Genomic DNA, 24,816 nt, shown 5'->3' with positions numbered 1-24,816 from the left:
TTTTAAAACATGTTTTCAGTCTTCAGGGAACTGCTTCTATATTAGCTCACACATCTCCAACAGCTCTCCAGAATGCTGCCGAAGACTGAGGCGTGTTCTAACGGGTCCCAGGCAAACTTTTTCAGAGGTTGTTCATTAAGAAGATCACGCACTGGATACAGACTGTCCTGCAAGACAGATTGCCTGATGCAAACTGACCCCAAGATTTAGCTGCTGGTGCCTGTTAAAGCACACAGAACAAGACAGCAGGGAGGCAATAGGGCAGGCCCTGGTGAAGCAAATCCAAAGCCCCTCATGGACAAACACCACTTTGGAAGCCTCCGAAAGTAAATGTAAGTAAATAAGGCCAGCCAGCCATTCAAACTAAATCCTACTGCATACGGGCAGTGTCAGGCATCCAGATGCATCTTTATTTCAAAGTCCTTTTATGTGTGTGTGGCTTTTGCATATGGGCAGTGTCAGGCATCCGGATGCATCTTTATTTCAAAGTCCTTTTATTATATAGCTTCAAAACCAAGAGGGGGAAAATAAGACCACAAAAGCAAGAACTCCCACTCTGTGTTGACAAAAAAAGCCCCCCTCATCATTGTCTGACCATGAACTCCCACCTCTTTCTTACAGACCCTCTGGTTTCCTAATATATCCCAGTTGCAAATGACCCCCCCCCCAAAAAAAAACCCCACAAGTTTTGGGGGCAGGATCCCACTCCCCAAGCAGTTAGAGGACTTTAGACCATCTAGAACTTGGCAGCAGAACACAAGTGTCCTCCAGTGGCTGAAAGTGGCACTGCAATTTCAGAAGGGCTCCAATGAGAATTACTTAAACTTTTTAAAGGGGGGGGGAGGGGGGAGTTCAAACTACAGTCAATGTGCTCAACCATCTACTCTGCCCACCTTGCTTTCCTAAACAGCCCTTGCTACAAATTCTCCCAAAATAATGTGGCATTTGAAAAAATAGCACGCGCACACACACACAGACACTGTGCCGTTTGACAGCCTCGTGGGGCTGGGAAGCAACATCCTTTGTGTTCTCCTCAGTCCCGGTAGAACCACCCACTTGATTTCCAGCAACAACCAGGGATGGGTCTGTAGGAATGGCTACCCTCTCTTTCCGCTCTCCCAGCTGGAGAAGACCCAGGACTGCAGATCCTGCCAGGCGCGCCTGACGCGGAGTTGTCCCGTGGCACACCCCCCCACCCCGCCCCCACAAGCAGAAGCTGAGTCTCCCTTTTTTTGAGGTAGAGAGTTTTGCCTCAGGGCTAAACAGGGTTCTATGTCTCAGCCGGCTGTTGCCTCCTGGGTTCAAGTACCAAAAAAAGTCAAGATAAGTTTATTGCTCCCCTCAGGAGGCAGCGGTGCAAAAGGGGAGGGGGAGAAGAGGGAGGAGGGCCCCCGGGAGGCATCCCTCATCAAGATTCCTCATTGCCGGAGTCGTCCTCGTCGCCGTAGCAACTGTCAACTTCGTCCTCCATCTCGTCGTCCTCGTAATAGTCATCGTAGAAGAGGTCAGAGCCTTCATCCGGCGCGGGAGTCTTTGTTTTCACGCAGTACTCTGCCAGCGTGGTGGGGACCTTGACTCCATCGCGTTCGGCATCCACCTTGGTTCCAAGGACTTGCTTCCTGGAAAGTGGGCAGGGAAGGGGGGGGGGGGACGGGACATGAGACATTGATAAAAGATGACTGTCGGTTAAAATCGTTTTACCCCATCTTTCTCTGGAGACCTGGTGGCTTATGAATGCTCACGGCAGAGCTACGAAATCAGTACCTGTAATCCTCAGACATAACAGAAAGCCTTAAAATAAACATATCCCCCCCCCCCCCCCCCCCCCCCGCCTCCAATCAAGGCTCTCTGGAACAGGTTGTTTATATACCCCCTAAAAAAAGACAGGGATTGTTGGAACCCTCTCTGCACAGACACTTTTGCAGTGTTGGTCCCATAACCAAAAACTCCTCCCTTGTCTGAGCTGAAGGGGAATGGGCCTGCCTGTAGGAGGCAGTGGCCACTGGAGGAAGGTCACTCACATGGGGGAGTCGATCCAGGTGGGCAGCCGTGTTGGTCTGAAGCAACAGAACAAAGCTTATACCCAGAATTCAACTTTGTTGGTCTTAAAGGTGCCACTGGACTCAAACTTTGTTCACACGGGGGACTGTAATGCGAGAGACAGTCCGCTTGAGACAAAGGTGGTAGAGGGTTTTATAGGTGAGAATCAGCACCTGAAATCAGGCCCATTGCAGATGCTGGCGCAGGGATGGCTCCAGCCAGACACCTCTACCCTGCGCTCCCAGAGTTCTGCCTCCCATTTGCTTGCTCTCTCCCTCTTCCTTCATTCTTGGACTCTTAGCTTCTCAACTTTCGGTTGCTGGAACACTGAAGGAACAGATTTGTCATGCCTTGCGATCTGGCTATGCTTGTGTGGAGAATGATCCCTCTCCCCACAATTTTCATTCACTGTACTTGGCTACCTTCCGGGGCTGGTATAAGAAAGCCATGCCCACCTGCCAGGGGATACAAAGACCCCCAGGGGCGAACGAGTAGGCTGTAAACTGGGTCCCTGCTAAGGTCGTGTAAATGGGCTCAGCCAGCACAAGACTAACGGAAGGTAAGGTTGCTAACCTCCAGGGAGTGGCTGGAGCTCTCCAGGGATCACAACTGATCTCCAGGCAACAGAGTTTGGTCCTCGATAACAGCTCTAACATCCCCACAAGCCTCAGGCTCAAGGGAATCTATGCCAGCCCAGTGGCCAACAACTTTCCTGCCACCATGAGGAGTTGTGGCTCAGTCGTAGAGCATCTGTTTTGGCATGCAGAAGGTCCCAGGTTCAATCCCCAGCATCTCCAGTCAAGAACCAGGCAGTAGGTGATGGGAAAGACCTCTGTCCGAGACCCTGCAGAGGTGCTGCCGGTCTGAGTAGACAATACTGACTTTGATGAACCAAGAGTCTGACTCAATATAAGGCAGATTCATATGTTCACCTCCGGTTAACAGTTGCTTCCTGTCTAGTTACCTAGACTCAGATGACCAAGCGTGGAAGCATGGTATTTGTGCTAGATGTTTGCTTTGCTCTTTCTCCTAGGATGTCAGGGCACCATACACGCTTCTCCCTTCCACCACTTACCTTCACAACAACCCTGTGAGGTGGCTTAGGCAGAGTGTGACTAGCCCACAGTCAACAAATGAGCTTCACAGCAAAGTGAGAATTAGAACTCAGATCCCACCCAATACTAACCACTGTACAACACCACTCTGCCCAGAACAGGGCTTCTGATCGATGCAGCCTCAAAGCAGAGTACAGGGTGATGGCATCTCTGAACTCGAAGCTGGGGTGGGGGTAGGGGGATGATGAAACAGGACACAAGGAAAGTCTTCCCACCCACCTGATGAGTGGGTGGGGGATACACAACAGGACACAAGGAAAGTCTTCCCACCCACCTGATGATATCTGTATATTCCTGATCCTTCCCTTTGCTCTCCTTCCATTTCCTGTACATCACAGAAGCATCGACATTGGCCGGAGAGAATGTGTTCGGTTCATTGAGCAGCGAGATCACACTGAGGAGGATCGTCCTGGCATTGGGGGGGAGGAAACAAGAGAGTTAAGAGGTGACAGACAGGAAACCCAGGCATGAAGGTTGCGGCTAAACCAGAATGGGGGGCCTTCCTGCCAATCGCTGCGGCTAAAACTTACAGGTAAAGCAGCAACCAGAATGGGGGGCCTTCCTGCCAATCAAAGTCCTCACTGGCTGCACACACACACATTTTTTTTCTGTGCTGAACCAAAAAGCACCAAGAGGGACATTGGCTGATTTCACAGCCTGCCTCCAAAGACCAGGTGCCAAAGACTATGCTCTGCAGGTTTTCTCCAAGGCATGGCCTTCTCGGGCAAAGGAGCTCCGCCCTTCTTCCATCTTCCACTCGGGATTGCCTTTTCCTCACCAAAGGAAGCCCGTGTTCTGAAAATGGTCCATGATGCTAACTGGCAGGCTGGAACCTCCATCCAGCCTCTGGAGTCTTCTTGTCTGCCCTGCCCACAACCCCTGATTATAGGTACCTGCGGTCTGGCCCTACACCATTCCATTTACCATATTTCTAGCTGGTGGTGTGATATCTAGTAAGAGTAGGTTGCACAGTTGTTGCAAATGATGATATTTATGGTTTGGTGCAAAGGATTCGTAAAACTCTTCCACTGTAGTGGGTCTCGACCCACCCCCGTGCCCCGCAGAGCTCCATTTAACAGGACAGGTTTCAGTGATTATCCTTTGCTTCAGGTTTCTGCAACCCAAACCCCACTCCCCTGTTGCACTGGATATCTCATGCCATTGATTGTGGTAGACTAACACTGTGTAATTTGGCCAGTAAGTCTCTGTGAGTCTCAGAATCTGTGAATCTCAGAAAGACAGACTACGATAACGTTAAAAAAATGAATATGAATATATATATATATATATTCCTTGAGACACTGCTTTCTAAAGGAAGTTGTAGGAGCCATTATTTTGAAGGAGAACCACACCCACACACATCTAGACAGTCTCCATTCTTTCAGACTGTTTGGAATCAGACATCCGTGGTAGTGGAAGATACAAAAAGCCTGATCCTCAGGGAACAACAATGCAAACACTAATGGCCATGGGCTAAAAAAGGTCACAAGAAGTCAGAGATCTTGTGGTGGATTCTGAGGTGGCAAGTAACCAACGCAGCATTTCAAATGCACGCACCACCTCTTAGAAACATGTCACGTGAAAACAGCTCCCAGTGCCGACTATATCATCCACACCGTATCTTATGTTTAGAGCATACCACGTGTATGCTCGTGGAGGCAAGGGGCAGGCAACGGACTCTTTAGCCCCCTCCTTCCCAGAATGAACAGCAAAAGACGCCTTGATGATCATCCTTCACACACCTGTTGCCGTCCCCTGTGGGAACTGAGAGATTGGAGGTGGAGTGATGAGGGCTGTGTGGTGTAGTGGTGAGAGCCTCAGACTAGGGCCTGGGGTGACTGGACTCGAACCCCTCGCTCACCTGCCAGGCCGCATCACACTCTCGCAGCTTCACCTACTCCTGACAAGGTGGCTGCTGTGAGGATTAAGTGGAGGGAAGGGAACGATGTCAAAAGCTGCTCTGAGTCCCCAGCCTGGGAGACAAGTGGGATATAAATTTTAAAAAAAGTAAAAGGTTTCCCTTGCTCGAAAGCCAGTCGAATCCGACTCTAGGGGGCGGTGCTCATCTCCATTTTTAAGCCAAAGAGCCAGCGCTGTCCAAAGACGACTTCGTGGTCATGTGGCCACCATGACTAAATGCCGAGGCGCATGGAATAATTTAAAATAGGCATAATTTTAAAAACAAGGTGAAAAGGCTCTTGGCCACTTCTTGGGAGGGAGCATCAAGCGACAGGCCGGCCAGGGACTCCGCTGCTGTTTGTGTCAGGGAAGAAGGAAGCAGAGAGGCTCTCGCCTGCGTCTCCACTGGGTGGAACCGTCCTGCTGACCCTTCAGACCTCTGCCTGTCCTGTCAGAAATGGGTTCCACGAAACAGTTTTGCCGCCCTCGGGGCAAGAAGTCTCACCTCACGTTCTGAGTAGGATTCCACCTTTCTGAAGGCAGCTCCCCACTTTGCGGGTCGTCCACCGGTGGGTGAAGGATGGAGATGCAAACATCTCCAGTCTGGAGGGGGGGGGGGGAATGCAAGAGAAAGAGAGATTAAAAATGCAGAAAAGACTTCTGGTCTACAGGCAGGTCACACCCTTCAGCCCCATAAGATTATTACAGTTACCTCTCACAAAACAAGCCCCCAAGACGGGCTCTTTCCTCCACAAGAGCCCACTGACACTTCTGCTGCCAACTTTATATTGTCCAGCAGAAGGTGAGACTCCCAGAGGCCTCTGCTCAGCACAGAGAAGGGAAGGAGTGCAGCTGGCCATTGGGGAGAGAGGCCAACCCCAAACTCACGAAGGAAACTAGAAGCGTTTGGGGTCGGCCGCTTGCCCCAATGACGGACGGCACCCATTCAGTTCTCCGTGGTGGGCAGAGGTCTTCTGCTGCTCCCAAGGGCCTCCAAAGGCAAGCCAAGCCCACCTCTCTCCCAAGTCAGCAGGCTCTGGGTCAGTGGCAAGCCCCAGGAACCGCTAATGCTCTGCTGCTCTCTATGCCTCCAGCCTCCTGTGGGAAGGCTCAGGTAATTCACAAAACTCTCGTTTTGCACATGGACACTCACTGAGCCATGTTAAATGAATCAAAGGTAAAGAGGGATCAGTGAGTGCGCGTGTGCAGCCAGTGAGTGTGTAATACCTAAACATAGATATACTTAGATTGAGATGGGCAGCCATGGTAGTCTGTCTGTAGCAGGAGAAAAGAGCAAGAGTCCAGGAGCACCTTAAAGACTAACAACATTTGTGGCAGGGGAGGAGCTTTCGTGAGTCACTGCTCACTTCTTCAGATAGAACAAGATGGGTGGCCGAGGTAGTCTGTCTGTAGCGGGAGAAAAGAGCAAGAGTCCAGCGGCACATTAAAGATTAACACAATTTGTGGCAGGGGAAGAGCTTTCCTGAGTCTCTGCTCACTTCTTCAAATAAAACAAGATGGGTGGCTGTGTTTGTAGCAGAATGAAAGAGCAAGAGTCCAGGAGCACCTTCAAGACTAACACAATTTGTGGCAGGGTAGGAGCTTTTGTGAGTCACCGCTCACTTCTTCAGATAGATCAAGATGGCTGGCCACGTTGGTCCGTCTGTAGTAGAAGTAAAGAGCAAGAGTCCAGGAGCACCTTAAAGTCTAACACAATTTGTGGCAGGGTAGGAGGTCTTGTGAGTCACCGCTCACTTCTTCAGGCAGATCAAGATGGGTAGCCATGTCTGTCTTTAGCAGTAGAAAAGAGCAAGAGTCCAGGAGCACTGTAACGATCTCATGTTTTTTGTGTGTGTGTCTTTAAAAGGTTTACATTGCGGTGTAAAAGTCTAATGTGGCTGAAACAGGCAAGTTGTGTGATTGGTGAGTGACAGAGAGGGGGAGGGTTTTTTGGAATGGATGCTGTGTGGATGATTTGAATGTCTATCAGGAGTAACTGTTAGAGTTTAGACAGTTTATGATGACAGTTGAGTTGATGAGAGTAAGAGCAGAGTGTGCTGTGTAAAAGAGTTGATATGAGTTTTGTCCTGAGGTCTCTGTGTGAGAAGTTTTCCTGTGTGAAATATAAGAGTGAAGTCTCTGTGTTATAAGAGTTACAATTGAAAGCTGAGAGTCTAAGAAAAGTACAGTGAAAAGTGTTACTAAGTTGCTTTAACCTACCTGTCAGTAAAGGAGAAGCTTGTGAGAAACACCAAGCATTTGTTCAAATCCTTCCCAGTACTGTTTACATTGTTTACCCTCGTATTTATGTTTTCTTTAAATAAATCCTAATTCCTTCAAGTTTACCAGCTAAGTAAAGAATCCTTCCTCAGACCACATAGTTCCTCGAAAGGCCTAGACCCCGTGCTACAATACCAACCCCAGAAGCAAAGAGAAGAATTGGAATTTATTAAAATTCCTGGTGGCAGCCAGAATACCCAAAGAAAAATAAACCATAAGAACTTTTAAAGTAAAACTAGACCTCCCCAGATAAGAGGTCGTCACAAGCACCTTCAAGTCTAACAACATTTGTGGCAGGGTAGCAGCTCTTGTGAGTCACTGCTCACGTCTTCAGATAGATCTGAAGTATCTGAAGAAGTGAACAGTGAACTCACAAAAGCTCATCCCCTGCCACATTTTTTAAAATCTTTAAGATGCTCCTGGACTCTTGCTCTTTTCTACAAATGTATTTGTCCTTTTTCACAAAGTACCAATCATGCATGGTGATGTCAAAAGTAAAGCAAGCAAGGTCAGTCTCTGCCCTGAAAGAGTTTTCATAGCTGGGAAGACAAAATAAAGAACCCAGAAACAAGAGTCAAACCAGGAATTATTTATTATTTAATGGGAGGAAGCACAGCCTTGCCTACTTGGGGCCTTGTTGTACATGAAGACTTATGGAAGAATTCAGGTCAACGGCTTCGAAGAAAAGGAGAGGGAAGTCAAAGGCATGCACGAGAGCAAGCAAAAAGCAGCATCACAAAGCTATTTGGGGATAAGAGGCAGCAAAGGGAAAATGGGCAGAGTATTTTAATCACTCTGAACACAATCGATGTGAAGACAGATGAATTCTGGCTCATGCCAATCCCTGGCATGATCAGGATTATCAGTGAATAAAACCAAGGCAATGTGAAGACAGATGAATTCTGGCTCATTATCAGGATTATCAGTGAATAAAACCAAGGCTTTAGAAAGATTTAACCATTTTTTTAAAATCCAAACATTAAGCATCCCACTTTAAATATCGCCTGGTTAAAATTAAACCTGAAGACAGGCACATTAAGAATTCATTTTAATAGGAAACCAGTGGCTGATTTAATACCCTTGAGTTCCAGTCTGCTTTTCTGTATAAATGAAGAATCAACTCGCTCAGTTCAGTTTGGTGATGGAAAGTTCTGTCAAGTCACAACTGACTTACGGCGACTCAGAAGGGCTTTCAAGGCAAGAGATGTTCAGAGGCGGTTTGCCATTGCCTGCCTCCGTGTCACAACCCTGGTATTCCTTGGAGGTTTCCCATCCAAATGCTAACCAGGCCCAACTCTGCTAACTTCCGAAATCTGATGAGATTGGGCTAGCCTTCGCCATCCAGGTCAAGGCAAGAGATGAACAGAGGTAGTTTGCCCTTGCCTGCCTCTGCATAGTGACCCTTGACTGCCTTTCTGGCCCTCCATCCAAGTGCGAACCAAGGCCGACCCTGCTTAGCTTGAGACCTGGTGAGATTGGGCTAGCCTGAGACATCCAGGTCAGGGCTGAGTTCAATTTATCCTCCGTTTATCTCGCAGTCCAGCACAGCCATCTCCTTCTTCATCTCATGACATTCCACCCACTTGCTCAGACTCCGCTACCTCATTGGGATAAAATGAAGGAGGAAGAAGAACCACGAACCCCACCCTCATCTCCTTGGAGGGAGGGCGAGACGAAGATGTACTAAATAAATAACAGTGCAGGCAGCACAGAGAGGGTCTAAAACGGGAGGGGGGAATCACTGCTCGCTCTTCCAAAGAGGGCCCTGAATTCCTGGTAGCTGCATAGTTGGGTACAAGCCAGGAGGCACTATTTTGCAGGCAATTTACTTCTATTTACACTCACCGTGATATATGTAATAAGCAAAATTGTACATTTAATAAGCTATTACATGCTATTTTCTAAAAATAGGAACAATCTAAAAATTACACCACGTACACCCTCCTTGATGGGATAAATGCCCTGCTTAGCTGGACATAAACATGCTGTAACGATCAGATGGGGACAGTGTTTGTGCGAAAGGAGGACTCCCGGGAAAGCCCCTTCCCCTGGTGATTTCCACGGACCTGATTTAGAGCAACCCACCCAGTCACATACCTCATATATGTTAGGATGCCACATCTTTGTCAGGAATCTGAAGGCAGGTGGTGAATAAGGGTAGTCGATGGGGAACCTGAGACGAGCCTGCAGAGGAAGAGGAGGAGAGGAAATGAACTGGGAAAGTGCAGCCAGCTCCGGTCACCTCTAACAAACCAGCATTCCACTGTGTGCCTCCACAGCACTTCCTGTGTAGGTTAGGAACTCAGCTCACACACCCCTCACACAACATAAACCATGCTGATTCCCTTACACAGTGGTCTTCGACCCTTCCAAGCGCTTAGCAGGAAGTCATGTGCCAGTGTCCTATGACAGGACAAGGGGGAGCCGGAGAGGAGACCTCACCAGTGTGCGGCCAGCAGACTGGACAGAGAGCACAAGCCAAGAACCTGGGACAACCCACTCCAGCCACGGCACTGCCCCACCACTCTGTCGCTCATCTCAGCTTTCTGTGAAGAGGCAGGAGGCATGGCTTGCATTCTCTACATGGGGGGTGGGGACCTTTTTGAGCCTGCCAGCACCTTTGGAATTCTGACACAGCATGGTGGGCGTAGTACCAAAATGGCTGCCACTGGAGGCGGAGCCAGCCACAAAATGGCTGCCACAGCTTCCCTTCAGTGACGATCGTTGTACTGTGGTGGCATCTGCTGCCAAAGCAACATTTTTAAAAAATCTGCCCAGTCAATCAAATCTCCAGTAGCCAAGTAGAAGCCCTGCTGGGCAAAAAGCCCGACTTGAGGGAAGTGAATAGTTAAAGTGAGCTAAAGCAACCATAATTGTGTGGACAATGGCTGAATTATGAGTTTGCCTGAGGAATTAGGCAAAGTAATCAAATCCTGGAGATAAGATGGGAAGGGGGTGTAAAAAATGTGGACCGCAAAGAATAGCCTTGGCTCTATTTAAGATGCTAACCAACCACACATGCCTAATAAACTCATATTAACTTTAAAAGCTAATTTTAATGCACATACAATGCATGTTCAAGGAGGGGGGGGTCATGTCACGGAGTTGTATGTTTTATTGTGTGTTGTAGGCAGAACTCAGGGGTGTAAAAAATGTGGACTGCAAAGAATAGCCTTGACTTAAATAGGCTAATAAAGTCATGAATATTAACTGTCCTACCTTGTTTGCTTAAAAAGCTAATTTTAATGCACATACAATGTATGTTCAAGGAGGGGGGGGTCATGTCAAGGAGTTGTATGTTTTATTGTGTGTTGTAGGCAGAACTGAAAGACTGTAAGTCCTCATTACCCAGCCAAGGGGAACAGGACAGGGAGGAGCCAGCCGGGAAGAGGCGATAAATGGAGGTTGTTTGGAATGTTGAGTTGAGCTCGCCTTTGTTCAACTCCCTTTATTGTCAATAAAGTTCACCTAAAAGATACTCCAGACTGACTTTCTTTTATTTGTCCCTTGGAGTGGCCAAGGAAGATAAACATTGTTTCCAACACCACCCACTTCTAAAAACTCTTGGCGGGTGCCAGAAAAAGTGCCGGGGGGCACCATGTCACCCACAGGCCCCACACTGAGGAGCCCTGCTCTACATCCACGCTCACAAGAAGTCTTTCCAAAAACCTCCAAAAACTGTAGAGACTTCCAACCATGAAGGTGGGACTCTGCCTTAGAATCCCAACCAATGCTCCCTCTAAGCTGTGGAGTCTTGTGAGCAAAAATTCTTCTTTATGAGCTAACTGGCATTAAAGTTGTGAGCGAGTGATTTGGCTGCTGCATAAATTAGTTTGCTCTGGAGCCCTCCTTCCTGAGCAAAGACAAAAAACGTGTGAGCCAGAGGCTAAAAAAACTGTGAGCTAGCTCACACTAACTCAGCTTAGAGGGAACACTGGTCCCAACTGCCTTGAGAGGACTCTATGACTGCCCATCATCCTCCAACCTTTAAGGAAGATCGAGGGCCTCTCAGCCTCAGATTCCTGGCCTGTCTAGCTCACCAGCAACCAAGATGGAGATCTCTGCTGTCGCTAATTCCCAGTAGAAGAAGAAGAAGAGATTGGATTTATACCCCGCCCTTCACTACCCAAAGGTGTCTCAGAGTGGCTTACCAACTCCTTTCCCTTCCCCTCCCCACAACAGACACCCTATGAGGTAGGTGGGGCTGAGAGAGCTCTGACAGAAACGGCTCTTTTTCAAGAACAGTTGTGCCAGAATTATGGCTTGCCCAAGGTCATCCAGCCAGGTGCAAGTGGAGGAGTGGGGAATCAACCCCAGTTCTCCCAGATTAGAGTCTGCGCACTTCACCACTACACCAAACTGGCTCTAGAGGTACCAAACAGTACCTGGCCGCCGACACTGAGGCAGTGGAGCCAGACTGGGGGGGGAGCGTCCTTGAGTCCTTTATTAGGGGCAGAGGACAACTCCTTCTTGCACCCGCCCAACTAGCATAATTGGAGACTCCCCCTGTTTTCTATGAAACGGGGAAGAGGCTCTCCGTCTTCTGACTTCCCTCAAAGGGTGGGGGGCTGGAGGTGCCGCCACCCAGTCGCCTGGCTTCCACACCACCGGGAAACCACTGGCCAGAAAACCTGCTGCCACGCTGGGAAGAACCAACTGCTCAGCCCCAGGAATGGTAACTGGCCGAGTGACACCACGGAGGTTTCAACTTATTTCGATGGCTCTCTGATGACTGAATCATCACTGACTGCCTCTGAGACCTTTCCAGCTGAGAGGCAGGTTTCGAACAAGCAAAGGATAAAAGTTTGCCTTGCCGGGAGGTTGGCAGGTGGGGTTTCGCTTGGGTTCACTTCAATGGCAGGGCGGGGCAGACCTCCCAATTCAAAACACCAGTTTCTGAGTCTAGAGGCGGCCTTTCCCAGTATCGTGGCTGGCGATGAGTAACAGCCAACCCCACCTCTAGTTCCACAGGCATTTTCTGACGCCTAAGAGTTTAACTGCTAAGAGTCACTCCCAGCCCATAATATTCAGAGTTCCAGGAGGCTAGTAATGCACTGCGTGAAGACATACTTCCATTGCCCTGACCCGGCCATCTTGTGGATGACCCATTTGTTCTTAATTTCCAGGTGAATAACCGCCCCTCAAGTTACTGACACCGCATCTTGTGATCTTATGCACCTCGATTGCATCATCCCTCCGCCTTCCGACTTCAAGGGCCTCCACTGTTTCAGTCCCTCCCCCGCCAAGCCCTCTGCTTACGGCAGACCCACGGACGGAGCCCCCTTTTCAGCTTCTCAGCATCTGAACAGGATTCTTCCCAACTCTGTACTAGATGTACCTCTCAAAGAAAACCCATTCATATTTTATTTATTTGTCCTAGGTATGTCGGCCTCCAGGTGGGACCTGGGGATCCCACGGAATTACAGCTCGTCTCCAGACTGCAGAGAACAGTTCCCCCAGGGAAAACAGATGCTTGGGTCCCTGCCCTCCCCAGGTTCCACCCCCAAATCTCCAGGAGTTTCCCCACCGGGAGCTGGGAACCCTACACACCCCCACCAGTGGCCAGGGAGGACATGGCAACCCCCTTTGTGTCTGCCCCTTTCTCCCCAGTGGGGACCTAAGGTGGTTGGGCAGAAAGCGGGAGGATGCCAGCGCCTGAGGGCATCAGGTGACCAAAGCATTCCACACCCAACTAGATGTTATTCTGGCTAGAAGAGAAGTGGAGTCTATTGCAATGTTTGCTGTATGCACCACCTTCCTTCTCCTGCATGGTCTTCTGCCTTCATTATATGCTTTCCCTGTTTGTACTGTTTCCCAGTTCTGTAGTCCTAGTCCTCCTGTATAGTTTATTGGATGTCTGGTCATTTTGTAAAAAAGTTATTTTGTGATCCACCTTAAGTCTCAGCAAGACTAGTGGGCCATAAAGGTTCCCTTGCTCGAAAGCCAGTCGAATCCGACTCTAGGGTTGCGGTGCTCATCTCCGTTTCAAAGCCGAAGAGCCAGCGCTGTCCGAAGACGTTTCCATGGTCATGTGGCCGGCATGACTAAACACCAAGGCGCACGGAACGCTGTTACCTTCCCACCGAAGTGGAACCTATTTATCTACTTGCAATTTCTTACTTTCGAACTGCTTGCGTGTGGAATTAAGAGCGGGACGCCACTCCATCATGCGGCACACTCAGGTCTCGAACTGCTGAACTACTGACCTTCTACAGCCTGCAGTTCAGTGTCTTAGCCACTTGAGCCACCGCAGCTCATACATGGTCAATAAAATAAAACGCCAGTTAAGATGCTCTGCCCAGAGGTGACCACGAACAGGGCTTTTTCAGTGGTGGGGCACAGCTCAAGGGTAGAGCATCTGCTTTGCATGCAGAAGGTCCCAGGTTCAATCCCCGGCATCTCCAGTTAAACGGATCAGGCAGCAAGTGATGAGAAAGACCTCCACCTGAGATCCTGGAAAGCTGTGCCAAGTCTGAGTGGACCAGACTGACCTTGATGGACCAAGGGTCGGGTTCAGTATAAGGCGGCTCCATCCATATGCAGTGGTGGTGCTTGGCCTTTGGAAGGCCCTCCCCCCCTTAGGCACCAGGACAGAAGATAACTTCTGAGACAGGCTTCCCTCTAGGGCAGGGGTGTCAAACATAAGGCCCCGGGGCCGGATCCGGCTCGTCCAGGGCTTTTATGCGGCCCGCAAGCATCTGGTGTAAGGGAGGGAACAGGAGACTGCTCAGGGGGGAGTGGGCAGAGCCACCCCAAGTGTAGCTTCAGCATGGCGGAACAACTTTGTCTGCAGCAGTCACACAGTGTAGGAGCGTCTGCCCAGTGCTGCACCGCTGGCTGTCCAGTCTGCCCATGCGAGTTTTCCTTTCCATCTCTTCCCTAACGCATGAGGGCTTGCAGTGAGGATACACCAACAAGGAGCTTACCAGCTGCTGTCCTTACAGTTTAAATCTCCTGTCCCTGCCATTACGTTTTATGTCACACATGGTTCGGCCCAACAAAGTGATATTTATGTCAGATCCGGCCCTTGTAACAAATGAGTTCGACATCTCTGCTCTAGGGGGTCCCACCTTTCTCAAGATGTTCTCCTAGCCTGCAGACTGTTCCATTAATATCATTTCCAACGTCTCATTAATATCATTTTTGATGTGTTTTTATGTCCCAGCTTGTTTCTACCGGCATGTTTTTATAGACGGTTTTTATCGGGATTGGGCTTTTCATTGGCAAGATTTGTTTTTATTTCCTCGGTCTTTGTCATACTGTTTCAGTTGTGGGCTCCCTCGAGCAGGTCTGCGGAGGAGGCATGAAATGTTTCCCAAATAAATATTCAGCACGTCGGCCGGTGAACACTTCTCCCTGGGAGTTTTTAAACAAATTATCCGCTTGCAATCTCTCGATTTTTCACTTTTGAAAATTAGCACCGCTTTCTCTTTTTCTAGGAGGCGCACATTTAAGAAACTGAATTTGCAAAAATGAGCTTCAGGGGGTTGCGGAGCTTTTGCTTCATTTAGATCAGTAGAATCAAATATCTGAAGAACAGTCACAAAAAATACACCAGCTTAACTGGGAGAGGCATTTTGCCTCTAAGCACTCAGTGGAACCCCCCCACCCCTCCGCGTACTTACAGTCTTCCCTCAAGAGATGTTAGGAGGGGACAGACATAGTGGTACACCTCTACTGGATGGGGGGATGGGGGGAGAGGTGTTGGGGGGGGGGTGGCAATTAGCAATTCAAATACTAATTAAAGTAACAGATGCCAGGGTGGTATAGTGATTAGAGCATCAGACTAGGATCCAGGATACAGGGTAAGAATCCCCCCTCTGCCACAGAAGCTGACTGGGTAACCTTGGGCCAGTCATACACTCTCAGCCTCCCCTATCTCACAGGGTTGTTGTGAGGATAAAGCGGAGGAGAGGAGAACAATGTGAGCCACCCTGGGTTTCCACTGGGAAGAAAGGTGGGTTATAAATGAACAAATAAATATCACTGCCTGCAAAAGAAGAGCTCTCAAACAGGAACCTCATCCCCCACCATCAGGCAGGAAGGCACATGTGCCATTAGCAGGAAACTATGATGGGCCTTTTGGGGGAAAATCTATGAGGAGTTGCTATGAGGTCTCTGGGACACCATCCGTGAGCCAGATTTGGCTGCCCGTCAAGAGTCTCCCACCGCAAGATTAGCAAGTCAACTTCAAGTGCACTTGAGGCTAAAACCAAACAACCCCCTTGGCCTGTCCAACTGACGGTGATAGAAAAGCGTTGTCACGTCCCAGCCGACTTATGGCAGCCCCTCATGGAGTTTTCAAGAAAAGGGATGTTCAGAGGTGGTTTGCCATTGCCTGCCTTTGCGTCACAACCAGTGTTCCCTCTAAGCTGAGTTAGTGTGAGCTAGCTCACAGGTACTTAGCCTCCAGCTCACAGATTTTTGTGTTAGCTCAGGAAGGACGGCTCCAGAGCAAACTAATTTATGCAGTAGTCAAATCGTATGCTCACAACTTTAATGCCAGTAGCTCAGAAAGTAGCATTTTTGCTCACAAGGCTCTGCAGCTTAGAGGGAACATTGGTCACAACTCTGATATTCTTTGGTGGTCTCCCATCCAAAGATTAACTAGGGGTGTGACCAATGTTCCCTCTAAGCTGTGGAGTCCTCTGAGCAGAAATTCTACTTTGTGAGCTACTGGCATTAAAGTTGTGAGCAGGTAGTTTGGCTGCTGCATAAAATTAGTTTGCTCTGGAGCCATCTTTCCTGAGCTAAGACAAAAATGTGTGAGCTGGAGGCTAAAAAACTGTGAGCTAGCTCACACTAACTCAGCTTAGAGGGAACACTGGGTGTGGCCCCGCATAGCTTCCAGCGGTCAGGGCAAAAGACATACCACGGGCAGTCTGCCGTTGCCTGCCTCCACCTAGCAACCCTGGACCTCCTTGGAGGTCTCCCACCCAAGTACTGACCAGGCACGACTCTGCTTAGCTTCTGGGATCAGGCGATGCCGGGGCCTTCCAGCTACCAAAGCTCTTCTAAGGTCAGGTGAGACACCTGGTAGGGAAAACAAGCTTTTCCCCCAAATGAATATGCTGCTCTTGGCCAGTCTTTTTCGATCCTTATTCTGCCCCTCCGGCTGGCTGCATCAACCCCCCTCATCCTTGTGTCCCTGATCCCCACCCCCACAATTTTGGAGGAGGCAGATACCGCTCCCGTTGAACTGGACAAACAGCATAAAAGCAAACCACAGTCTCTCTACTTCCTTCTCCTGCACACAGAGGTCAGAAGGCCTCCGGGAACAAGAGGGGGCAAACGGCATGCTTTAGAGAGGGGGTATAATTAGTTCCAAGAGCTGGTTTACAATTTCAGGTTCCCTTGCTTTAAGAATTCTGCCACAGCCCCCAGTTCAGAGAAATGCTCCATTCATCCACATCCCTCACACTGGCCTTGGGCTCCCCTGCCCACGGGGTCGCTCCTGCCTGCCCACCTGATTCCGTCCCTCCTTATGATCTCATGTGGCAGCTGAGCAGTCTTGGCGCTGGCAAACATCCCATCACAACAATTAAAAAATGCAACACTCGCAAGTCGGCCAATGGCTGGGAAGGGCGCCCAGGTACCTTACAGCTCATGACACACCTGCAATCGTGACACAACATCCCATGCTCCCCCACCCCCAATTTATATTACATATACGATGAATCACACCAAGCAAGCGTTAACAGCCTCCCCCTCCCTTCCTGCCTCCCCAAATTTGCAGGCCCCACCCACAATTGCTCTAATCTCTATGGACAGTAACCAGCAACCAGTTTGGGGGTTTTTTGCCTGTCAAGTTACAACTGACCTATGGTGACCCCGGAGGATTTTCAAGACAGAGGCTAACAGAGGTGGTTAGCCATTGCCTGCCTCTGGGTAGCAGCTCTGGACCCCCTGGGTGGTCTCCCATTCAAGTACTCACCAGGGCTGACCCTGCCCAGCTTCTGAGATCTGAGGAGATAAGGCTAGCCTGCAAAGATGTTTAGTCTTGTCAAAAAAAAACCACCCAGTGAACAAGACTCACTCTGCTACAGGAGAGAAGATAAATAGGTCTCTCTCTCTCTCTTTTTATAATCTCCCCACAAGCCCTAAATGAGCTGTAATTGAGTAACTGTTGTAGACTAGTAACTTTTGCACAGTTATCTGAAGTCTTGTAAACAAATCACCCATCCATGGTAAGATGTTGAGCAACATTATTCTGGGCAATCAGGAAACCCTTTTGGATACTACAGTAAAATCTGCCCACCCCCTGCCCATGACACAGCCAAGAGTGTGTCAAAGGTCTACTCTGGCAGCGTTGTATTCTTCTGAAAAACTCGGGAGCCAGACAGATGAACTGTGCCAGCTCTCTGGCTTCGGCAGCAGCCCCTGCATGCCAGCTGCAAAGTCCAATGTTCTAGGCACGGGTGGCTACTGGCATTGTGGATTTCTGCACCCCTTTCAGGCACGTGAAACCATCTAGTACGTTTTACCCTGTCCTTCTTCCAAAAAGCTCCAGGCAGTGTATACTGTTTCTCCCTTTCCAACTTTATTTGGACAACAGCACCGTCAGGCGGGTTAGGGTGAGAGAAAGTGAGTCATAACAGAGTGTGATTTTGAACTCAGGACTCCCTCACACTAGTCCAGCCCGAGATATACTACACCACTCCCCACGTTTGCTGGGATAACAACTTCTGGGGAACATCTCTCCAAAGCTGAGTTGGTTTTTCTTTGAACCAGTGAACCCTCTAACCAATGCTCCCTCTACGCTGTGGAATCTCGTGAGCAAAAATTCTACTTTGTGAACTACTGGCATTAAAGTTGTGAGCGAGTGATTTGGCTACTGCATACATTAATTTGCTCTGGAGCCATCCTTCCTGAGCTAAGACAAAAATGTGTGAGCTGAAGGCTAAAAAACTGTGAGCTAGCTCACAGTAACCCAGCTTAGAAGGAACACTGCCTCTAACACAATTACCCAAAAGAGTCAGAGTGTTGCTAGAGGACATTACAATCCAGCCCCCCGGCTGAAGCGGAGCAGGTCTATTATTTATTTATTTATTTATTATTTCCACTTACTATACCGCCCATACCCCTAGGGGTCTCTGGGCGGTTTACAGGATAGTTCTATGAACTATAGTACCCTACCTAAGGTCACATACTGTAGGGGAATGGGGGTTCCCTACCGGTCTGACTCCGGCCACCTAGATGGGAGACCTCGGTAAGCCACCGCAGGTTCCGTGATGTACAGAAGGAAGGTGGGGCACAAATGCAAGGAACGTCTGAGCGGCCATCTCCCTTTGGAAGATGGCTGGGGGTGGGGTTCATGGGTTACAGGGTTGGGCTTTAATCAGGCATGAGAAAAGAAGCGGCCCAATAAAATGTTATGGAACCATTACAAATGTAGACCTGTTAACATCAACATTTCGAGCGGCCATCTCCCTTTGGAAGATGGCTGGGGGTGGGTTTCATGGGTTACAGGGTTAGGCTTTAATCAGGCATGAGAAAAGAAGTGGCCCAATAAAATGTTATGGAACCATTAGAAATGTAGACCTGTTAACATCAACATTTCTACTGAGACAGGAGCTAGTGTCTGTGGGACAGCGGTAACTGTTAAGACACAAGAGCCACACATCTTGCTTTTACACAGCTGGCAGAATATACCTGACTGGTCATGGCAGGCCCTGAAGAACCCTGGGAACTGTAGTCCTGGAGAAGGCACTGAGAGCCCTTCATTGGAGAAACTCAACACCCTCTCCACTTCCCAGAACTACTAAGAGTTTGACATTGGCTTTCAAGCAAGCTTAAGATTTGTATCATGGTCACATCTGGGCGGCACTTGTTTTGGGAAGCCATAAACCTGTTCTGGTGTTATAAAATCTGTGGGAGGAGGGGGGGAAAAACAGCTGAGTAAATACTTTCAGAGAGGGAGGGACACCTATTGATTCTAAAAATATACCACAGTCAAGTGGTACTTGAGAGACTAACAAGATCTTGTTTACAGCTTTTCTTGGACCAGAACCAAGGGTGTTGGATACACGTGAGACACAGTCAAGGGGGCTCTGGTTCACAAAAATATATGCTGGGACAAAAGCTTGTTAGTCTCTGAAAGGCTGTGAGATGCCTGGGCATTTTTGCGGCAACCAACAATCACAGCTACCACTCCAGAACGCCTAACACTTCCAGAAAGACTGGAACAGTGAAACTACCTCCTCCTGCACCCCCCCTCCAGAAGAAAAACAACAGAAAAAGTCATACACATAGGGTCAGACAAAGGGAGAAAGCAATAGAACATAAGCCCTTGTTCGCCTAACACTTCCAGAAAGACTGGAACAGCGAAACTACCTCCTCCTGCACCCCCCCCTCCAGAAGAAAAACAATGGGAAAAGTCATACACATGGGGTCAGACAAAGAGAGAAAGCAATAGAACATAAGCCCTTGTTGTTGGACAAACACCAGGAAAACACACACAGATTGATGACAAACATGTGCTCTCCACCTTTCCCGGGGAAGCTGTTTTTCTCCTCTCTCAGCCCTTCCCATGGAGGAAATATTCAGATTCAAAACAAACCGGATCATGATGAAGCAGGGGGTGGGGCTGCTGAGCTTCAGGGACAAAACACACCAGGCCAGCCACACAGAGGATCGCCAAGATCTCGACCCCCCCACCACCACCAAGAGGAAACTGTTTATTGCTGCTAAACTCAGACACAAGTGCTGTTTACAAACAAGTTCAACAAAAGTGAGGGAAAGAACCCATCCATCTCTCCTGCTCAGATGACTGTTCTCAATCCTACAGGACAGGTCTACTAAAGAATCCAATCTACGGCACTTTTTTTGGCCCCCACGGGGGGGGGGGGGGGAGCAACTTGTGCCAAGTTTCCTGGAGAAGAGTCCAATTCACCACAGGCAAGCAGCTGTTCAGTGAGGGGGCTCTCCTGTACAGGAGATTTAATTTCTATCTACTGACAATCGGTTCCACCCAGACCAAACCACACAGCTCGGACCAGCGAGCAACCTGAGCTAAGAGTGGAGACACAGGAAGTTAACTGAGGAATTATCCAACTGACTTGAGTTGCCAAGGCAAGCCATACTCTAAAAAGAACTCCAAAAGAACAAGTCAGCTAAGTAATCCTCGGTTCCCATTTCACTTCAGCCACAAACTCATCTGGTGGCCTTAGGCAAATTAATACTTCCCAGGTGTTCCCAGGAGACGACTGGAGAGCCAGTAGTGTTGCATACTGGTTAGCATGTCAGATGAAGATCTGGAAGATCAAGGTTCAAATCCCCACTCTGCCGCCAGGGAAGCTCACTGGGTGACCTTGGGCCAGTGAAACACTTTCAGCCAAACCTACCCCATAGGGTTGTTGGGAGCATAAAATGGAAGAGAGAATGGTGTAAGCTGTTTTGGGTTCCCACTGGGGAGAAAGTTGTAAGTCAATAAACATAAGACAGCCTACCTACAGACGTGAAGGTCCAGGGGACCTTCCCCCCTCCCAAAAAATGTCCCCCTCCCCCCCAAACATTTTTTCAATTTGTAGAAAAGACAACCAATGCAATATTTTCTTTCAGAATGGGTGATATGCCTTTTAAGACATGTTTTACTAAGAATATATAGTAGACAATGTTACCTAAAACAATCTATAACATTAGATAATGGTAATTACTGTGTATACTTCAGGATATATTTGTGTATATTTCAGGATATATTTATTGTCTAACTAATTTATCTCCAATATGGCATAATATATGCGACAATATAATACACTTGTTTTCAATATTAAACAACATAGCTCCCTCTTCCCCCCAGCCAGTTCTTAGAAATCCAAATATATACACACCAACAAGCCCTACAGCTGGCTACTGTGAATACTCCCTGTCAAGCCCCAGAAACCCCTGGTGTCTTGCCACCCTCTGGGAATGAACCCATGACCCACAGAAGGAAAAATACTATGAACTTTTAGATGCCCAAACCATATCTTTTTCAGTGCAAATCCTGTACTAGGACAGAAAACATTAATTTATATACCTCAGGGACATCTTTTCAGGTTCTTCAGATTTTTCTAATCCCAGCTACAAATGTGTGCTTTTACAACCCTTGCCTTGAAGGAAAAGCCATTTACTTCTGGTGTGACCACATAAATAAATAGAGGTGGCTTCGACTGAAATCTCACTTTCACCATGAACTCACTAGGGGGCCTCCTCTGCCAAAGCCCCAGAGATCCTAGACATATGAATAATGTTGGTCTGCCTGACAGGATGGTTGCAAGGATCATTACGACGAACTTTTAAAACTCTTGTTGGGCACTGCCTAAATCCTAAACGTGAAAATCAAATAAGGGACGCCATTTCCTTATCTCTAGATCTAGGTTTCATGAGGTTAGCCTGCCCAAACAAACCACCACTGGAGCTTGAGGACTCAACACAACCAGCTTCAAGATGACTCACGCAAGTCGTGTCTCCACCTAGCCTCTTCAGGAAGAGAAAATAAAGGATCAAGGCGGGAAGTCTGGCTTGCAAAACGGGCTTGTAAACTTACCCAATGGCACTTCGTCTTCCAGAAGTGGCCTAGAGGAAAAGACTTCCTTTTGTTTACCTCCCTCAGCTCCTATGACGTAGGACCTATTTAGCCACACCACACCTCTGGAGTCTCAAGCTCCGTTTATTCCTCCACTTTTGGACTGAAAAGTCTCCAGACAATAGAGCACAGGCTAAAAACTACAAGCTCCTGACTCAGCCTGAGGAAGTGACCAGGAAACTACTATATCCTCCATTTTAAGCACCAACTGGGTAACAAAAGCACAGCCTCGTAGTCTATCTCCTTCTCCCAGTTGGTGGCTTGGTTCTTTGGTAGAAGCGAATGTTACACGCATCTGCCCTGCTCAGAACAGTCAAATTGGTTTTGGCCCCTTCTGTCTCCCCACATAAGCCCACAAAAGAGAGCTTTCCTCTCCTGCTCATCAACTCAATGGCCCAAAACAACCAACCCTCTTCTCATTGAGACTACCTTTGCCTGGACGCAATTTTTAGTCACCACAGGAGACCAGGCCGGCCCTGTCCTGACCATTACTACATCCTCCAGTATAGGAGACAATTCTTCATTCCAATATTATCACACTTTCCTTCCACCCCCAAGAAGGGAGGGGGAATGATTCGATCATTATTTTCGAGGGGGAAACATCAAAACTATTGTACTTGTAAATTGATACCAGGGTGAGAGGGAGATTTCCAACTTCCATTGTCATTGAGAAAAATGGTTCCACTAATTAACTACTTAAAGAAAACAGAGTTTAGTCAAGTCCTATTATTTACTGGTAATAGTTTCAGCTGCTTTAAAATAATTATTCAAGTTGTTTACACTGTATCAAGAGAACTGAAAATTGTGAATTTCCCCTATTAATGGGAAGAATTTGAGCATTCCAAGCTATTCAGAAAGAGATTTGCTATTTTCTTTAAGAGAAGGTAGGTGGGGTCACACACACACACTGGATTCTTGTATTGTACTGCTGGGAGCAACTTATTACCACTCAGAAGAATAATATCAACAACTTAATTTGCTTTATCATGAAGTGGGGGGAAGGGGTGATTAAATGCCTATGACTACTGAACAAGGGGACAAAAGTGAATTATCAAATACTTAATTACATCAAAGGATGGAGAAGATGGAAGTTATACCAGGCATTGGGGTCATTTGGAAAGAAGGGAAAATCAAAGATATACACTCTTCTGCACCTCTACTCAGAAATACAGTTGAAAGGTATAGCCTTCATACGAATGCATAGCCAGACACTTTGTACTTAGATGTTTACTTCAATCCACCATTTCCTATTTATATGTTTATTTTTAAGTAGCACATACACTTTCATGTTTTACCATTTAACATTTCTGTTCATATTAACAGGTGGGACCGGGGGAGACAAAAAAAGTCACAAAAATAAATCCCCCTTCCAATCACCTTCTCCAAATGATCTAGGCACCTTTATCCAACCAATCCCTCCCCCCCACCTGCCGTTTCCCACCTCGGGTAAACTCTCAACATTCCCTGCCTTCCTCCTGGAGCACTTAGGCCTCAATAGACCAAGCCCACCTCGCAGCCCACTTTTGTCAATTCATATTTTTCCCGAACCCATGAACTGGAAGAGCCCCCCCCCCTCAATTTGACTGGTCTCCTGATGGGCATCAGCCAAGGCCAGGCTTGGATAATATTTGTTGGATACATGGAACAAGATGCCTATAGAATAGGAAGTTAATTGAATAGTAAGGGTATTTACTCTCCCACCCCCAAAATATTCCATCTCACTAGGGATGTCAGCCTCCAGGTGGGACCTGGGGATCTCCTAGAATTACAGCTCATCTCTAAACTACAGAGATCAGTTCCCCAGGAGAAAAACGGATGTTTTGGAGGGTGGACTCTGTGGCATTGCATCCCACTGAGGTCCCTATCCTCCTCCAGGATCCATCCCCAAATCTCCATGAGTTTCCCAACCTGGACCTGGCAACCCTAGTTTACTCAGCACTTTGAGTGGATGGGGGGGGGGCATTCTACCCCCTTAATATTATGGGATGCCGCCCGAGAAAGGAAGAAGAGTTGTTTTCTCCTAAGACCACGACCTGTTTCGGGGGGAGGGCAGGGGATGCATCCTCTCCTTACTCACTTTGAAGTAGCCACCCTCGTAGTGGGTATTGGGGGGCCCGAAGATGGCCACCTCCCAGTTGTAGAGATCCCCCTCGTCCACCAGGCTGACTCGGAAGCCCTCCACGGGCTCCTCCTGAAGCCCCTTCAGTTCCAACAGTAGCGCCTTCTGAGAGCTGGGCACGGACGGCCGCGCCATGTCGCTAGAGAAGGAGGAAGGGGGAAGTAGGCCTCAACTGAGCCGGGGACTCCGTTAGAGACAGACGCCGGCGGGCGGTCGAGTGCGGGCGGGGAGCGAAGCCGCTGCGGACCCGAAAGAACGCTGCCAGCCCCGAAACCAGCCAGCGCGCGCGCAGTGTCGCCTGGGACGCGTAGTTCTCAGCAGGAGAGGGATGCCGTAGCGCCCGTGGTCACGCCCACCCGACTAGCATTCACCAATGGCGTGGGGAGAGGGCGGAGTCCGGATGCAGAGAGAGGGGCCTCGTGAGCAAGACGAGGCCGTAACAACAGTTCCCATCGGCCTTTGCGCGCCGCGGCTTTCTGATTGAGCGCTGCAGTATCCATCACAACAAGAGCCGGCGGGGGACGTGGTGGCGCGTCACGCAATGAAGGGTTTAGAGTGACCGTAAAGCTCTTCCCCTAAATCTATTCCCATATTTTTAGCCAATATAACTGTATATCTAAGTAATCCAGAAATGCACAAGAACCATTTATGGTCATGGGTGCCAATCTCCAGGTGGGGCCTGGAGATGTCCCAGAATTGCACCTGATCTCCAGGCAAGAGCAGTCAGTTCCCTTGGGGAAAAATGACTGCTGGTGTGTGTGTGTGGACCCCATGGCATTGTGCTCTGTAGAGGTCCT

General features: G+C 48.6%; 1 protein-coding gene across 1 annotated transcript; it reads right to left on the bottom strand.

The window, feature by feature from the left end:
* Positions 1 to 513: 513 nt before the first annotated feature.
* CDC34 (cell division cycle 34) lies at positions 514 to 24,312 on the bottom strand. The gene is made up of 5 exons (XM_015411218.1): positions 23,978 to 24,312; positions 9,432 to 9,518; positions 5,560 to 5,657; positions 3,430 to 3,564; positions 514 to 1,619 (listed from the first exon to the last, which is right to left on the bottom strand). Exons 1-5 carry the CDS (start codon positions 24,152 to 24,154, stop codon positions 1,409 to 1,411), a joined length of 708 nt encoding a protein of 235 aa, XP_015266704.1. The 5' UTR covers positions 24,155 to 24,312; the 3' UTR covers positions 514 to 1,408.
* Positions 24,313 to 24,816: the final 504 nt, after the last annotated feature.

This window comes from Gekko japonicus, unplaced genomic scaffold (assembly GCF_001447785.1).
Source record: "Gekko japonicus isolate JY-2015 unplaced genomic scaffold, Gekko_japonicus_V1.1 scaffold1187, whole genome shotgun sequence".
Taxonomy (NCBI): Eukaryota; Metazoa; Chordata; class Lepidosauria; order Squamata; family Gekkonidae; genus Gekko; species Gekko japonicus.
Note: the sequence above shows the minus strand (reverse complement) of the source record. Positions and strands in the feature narration are given on the sequence as shown.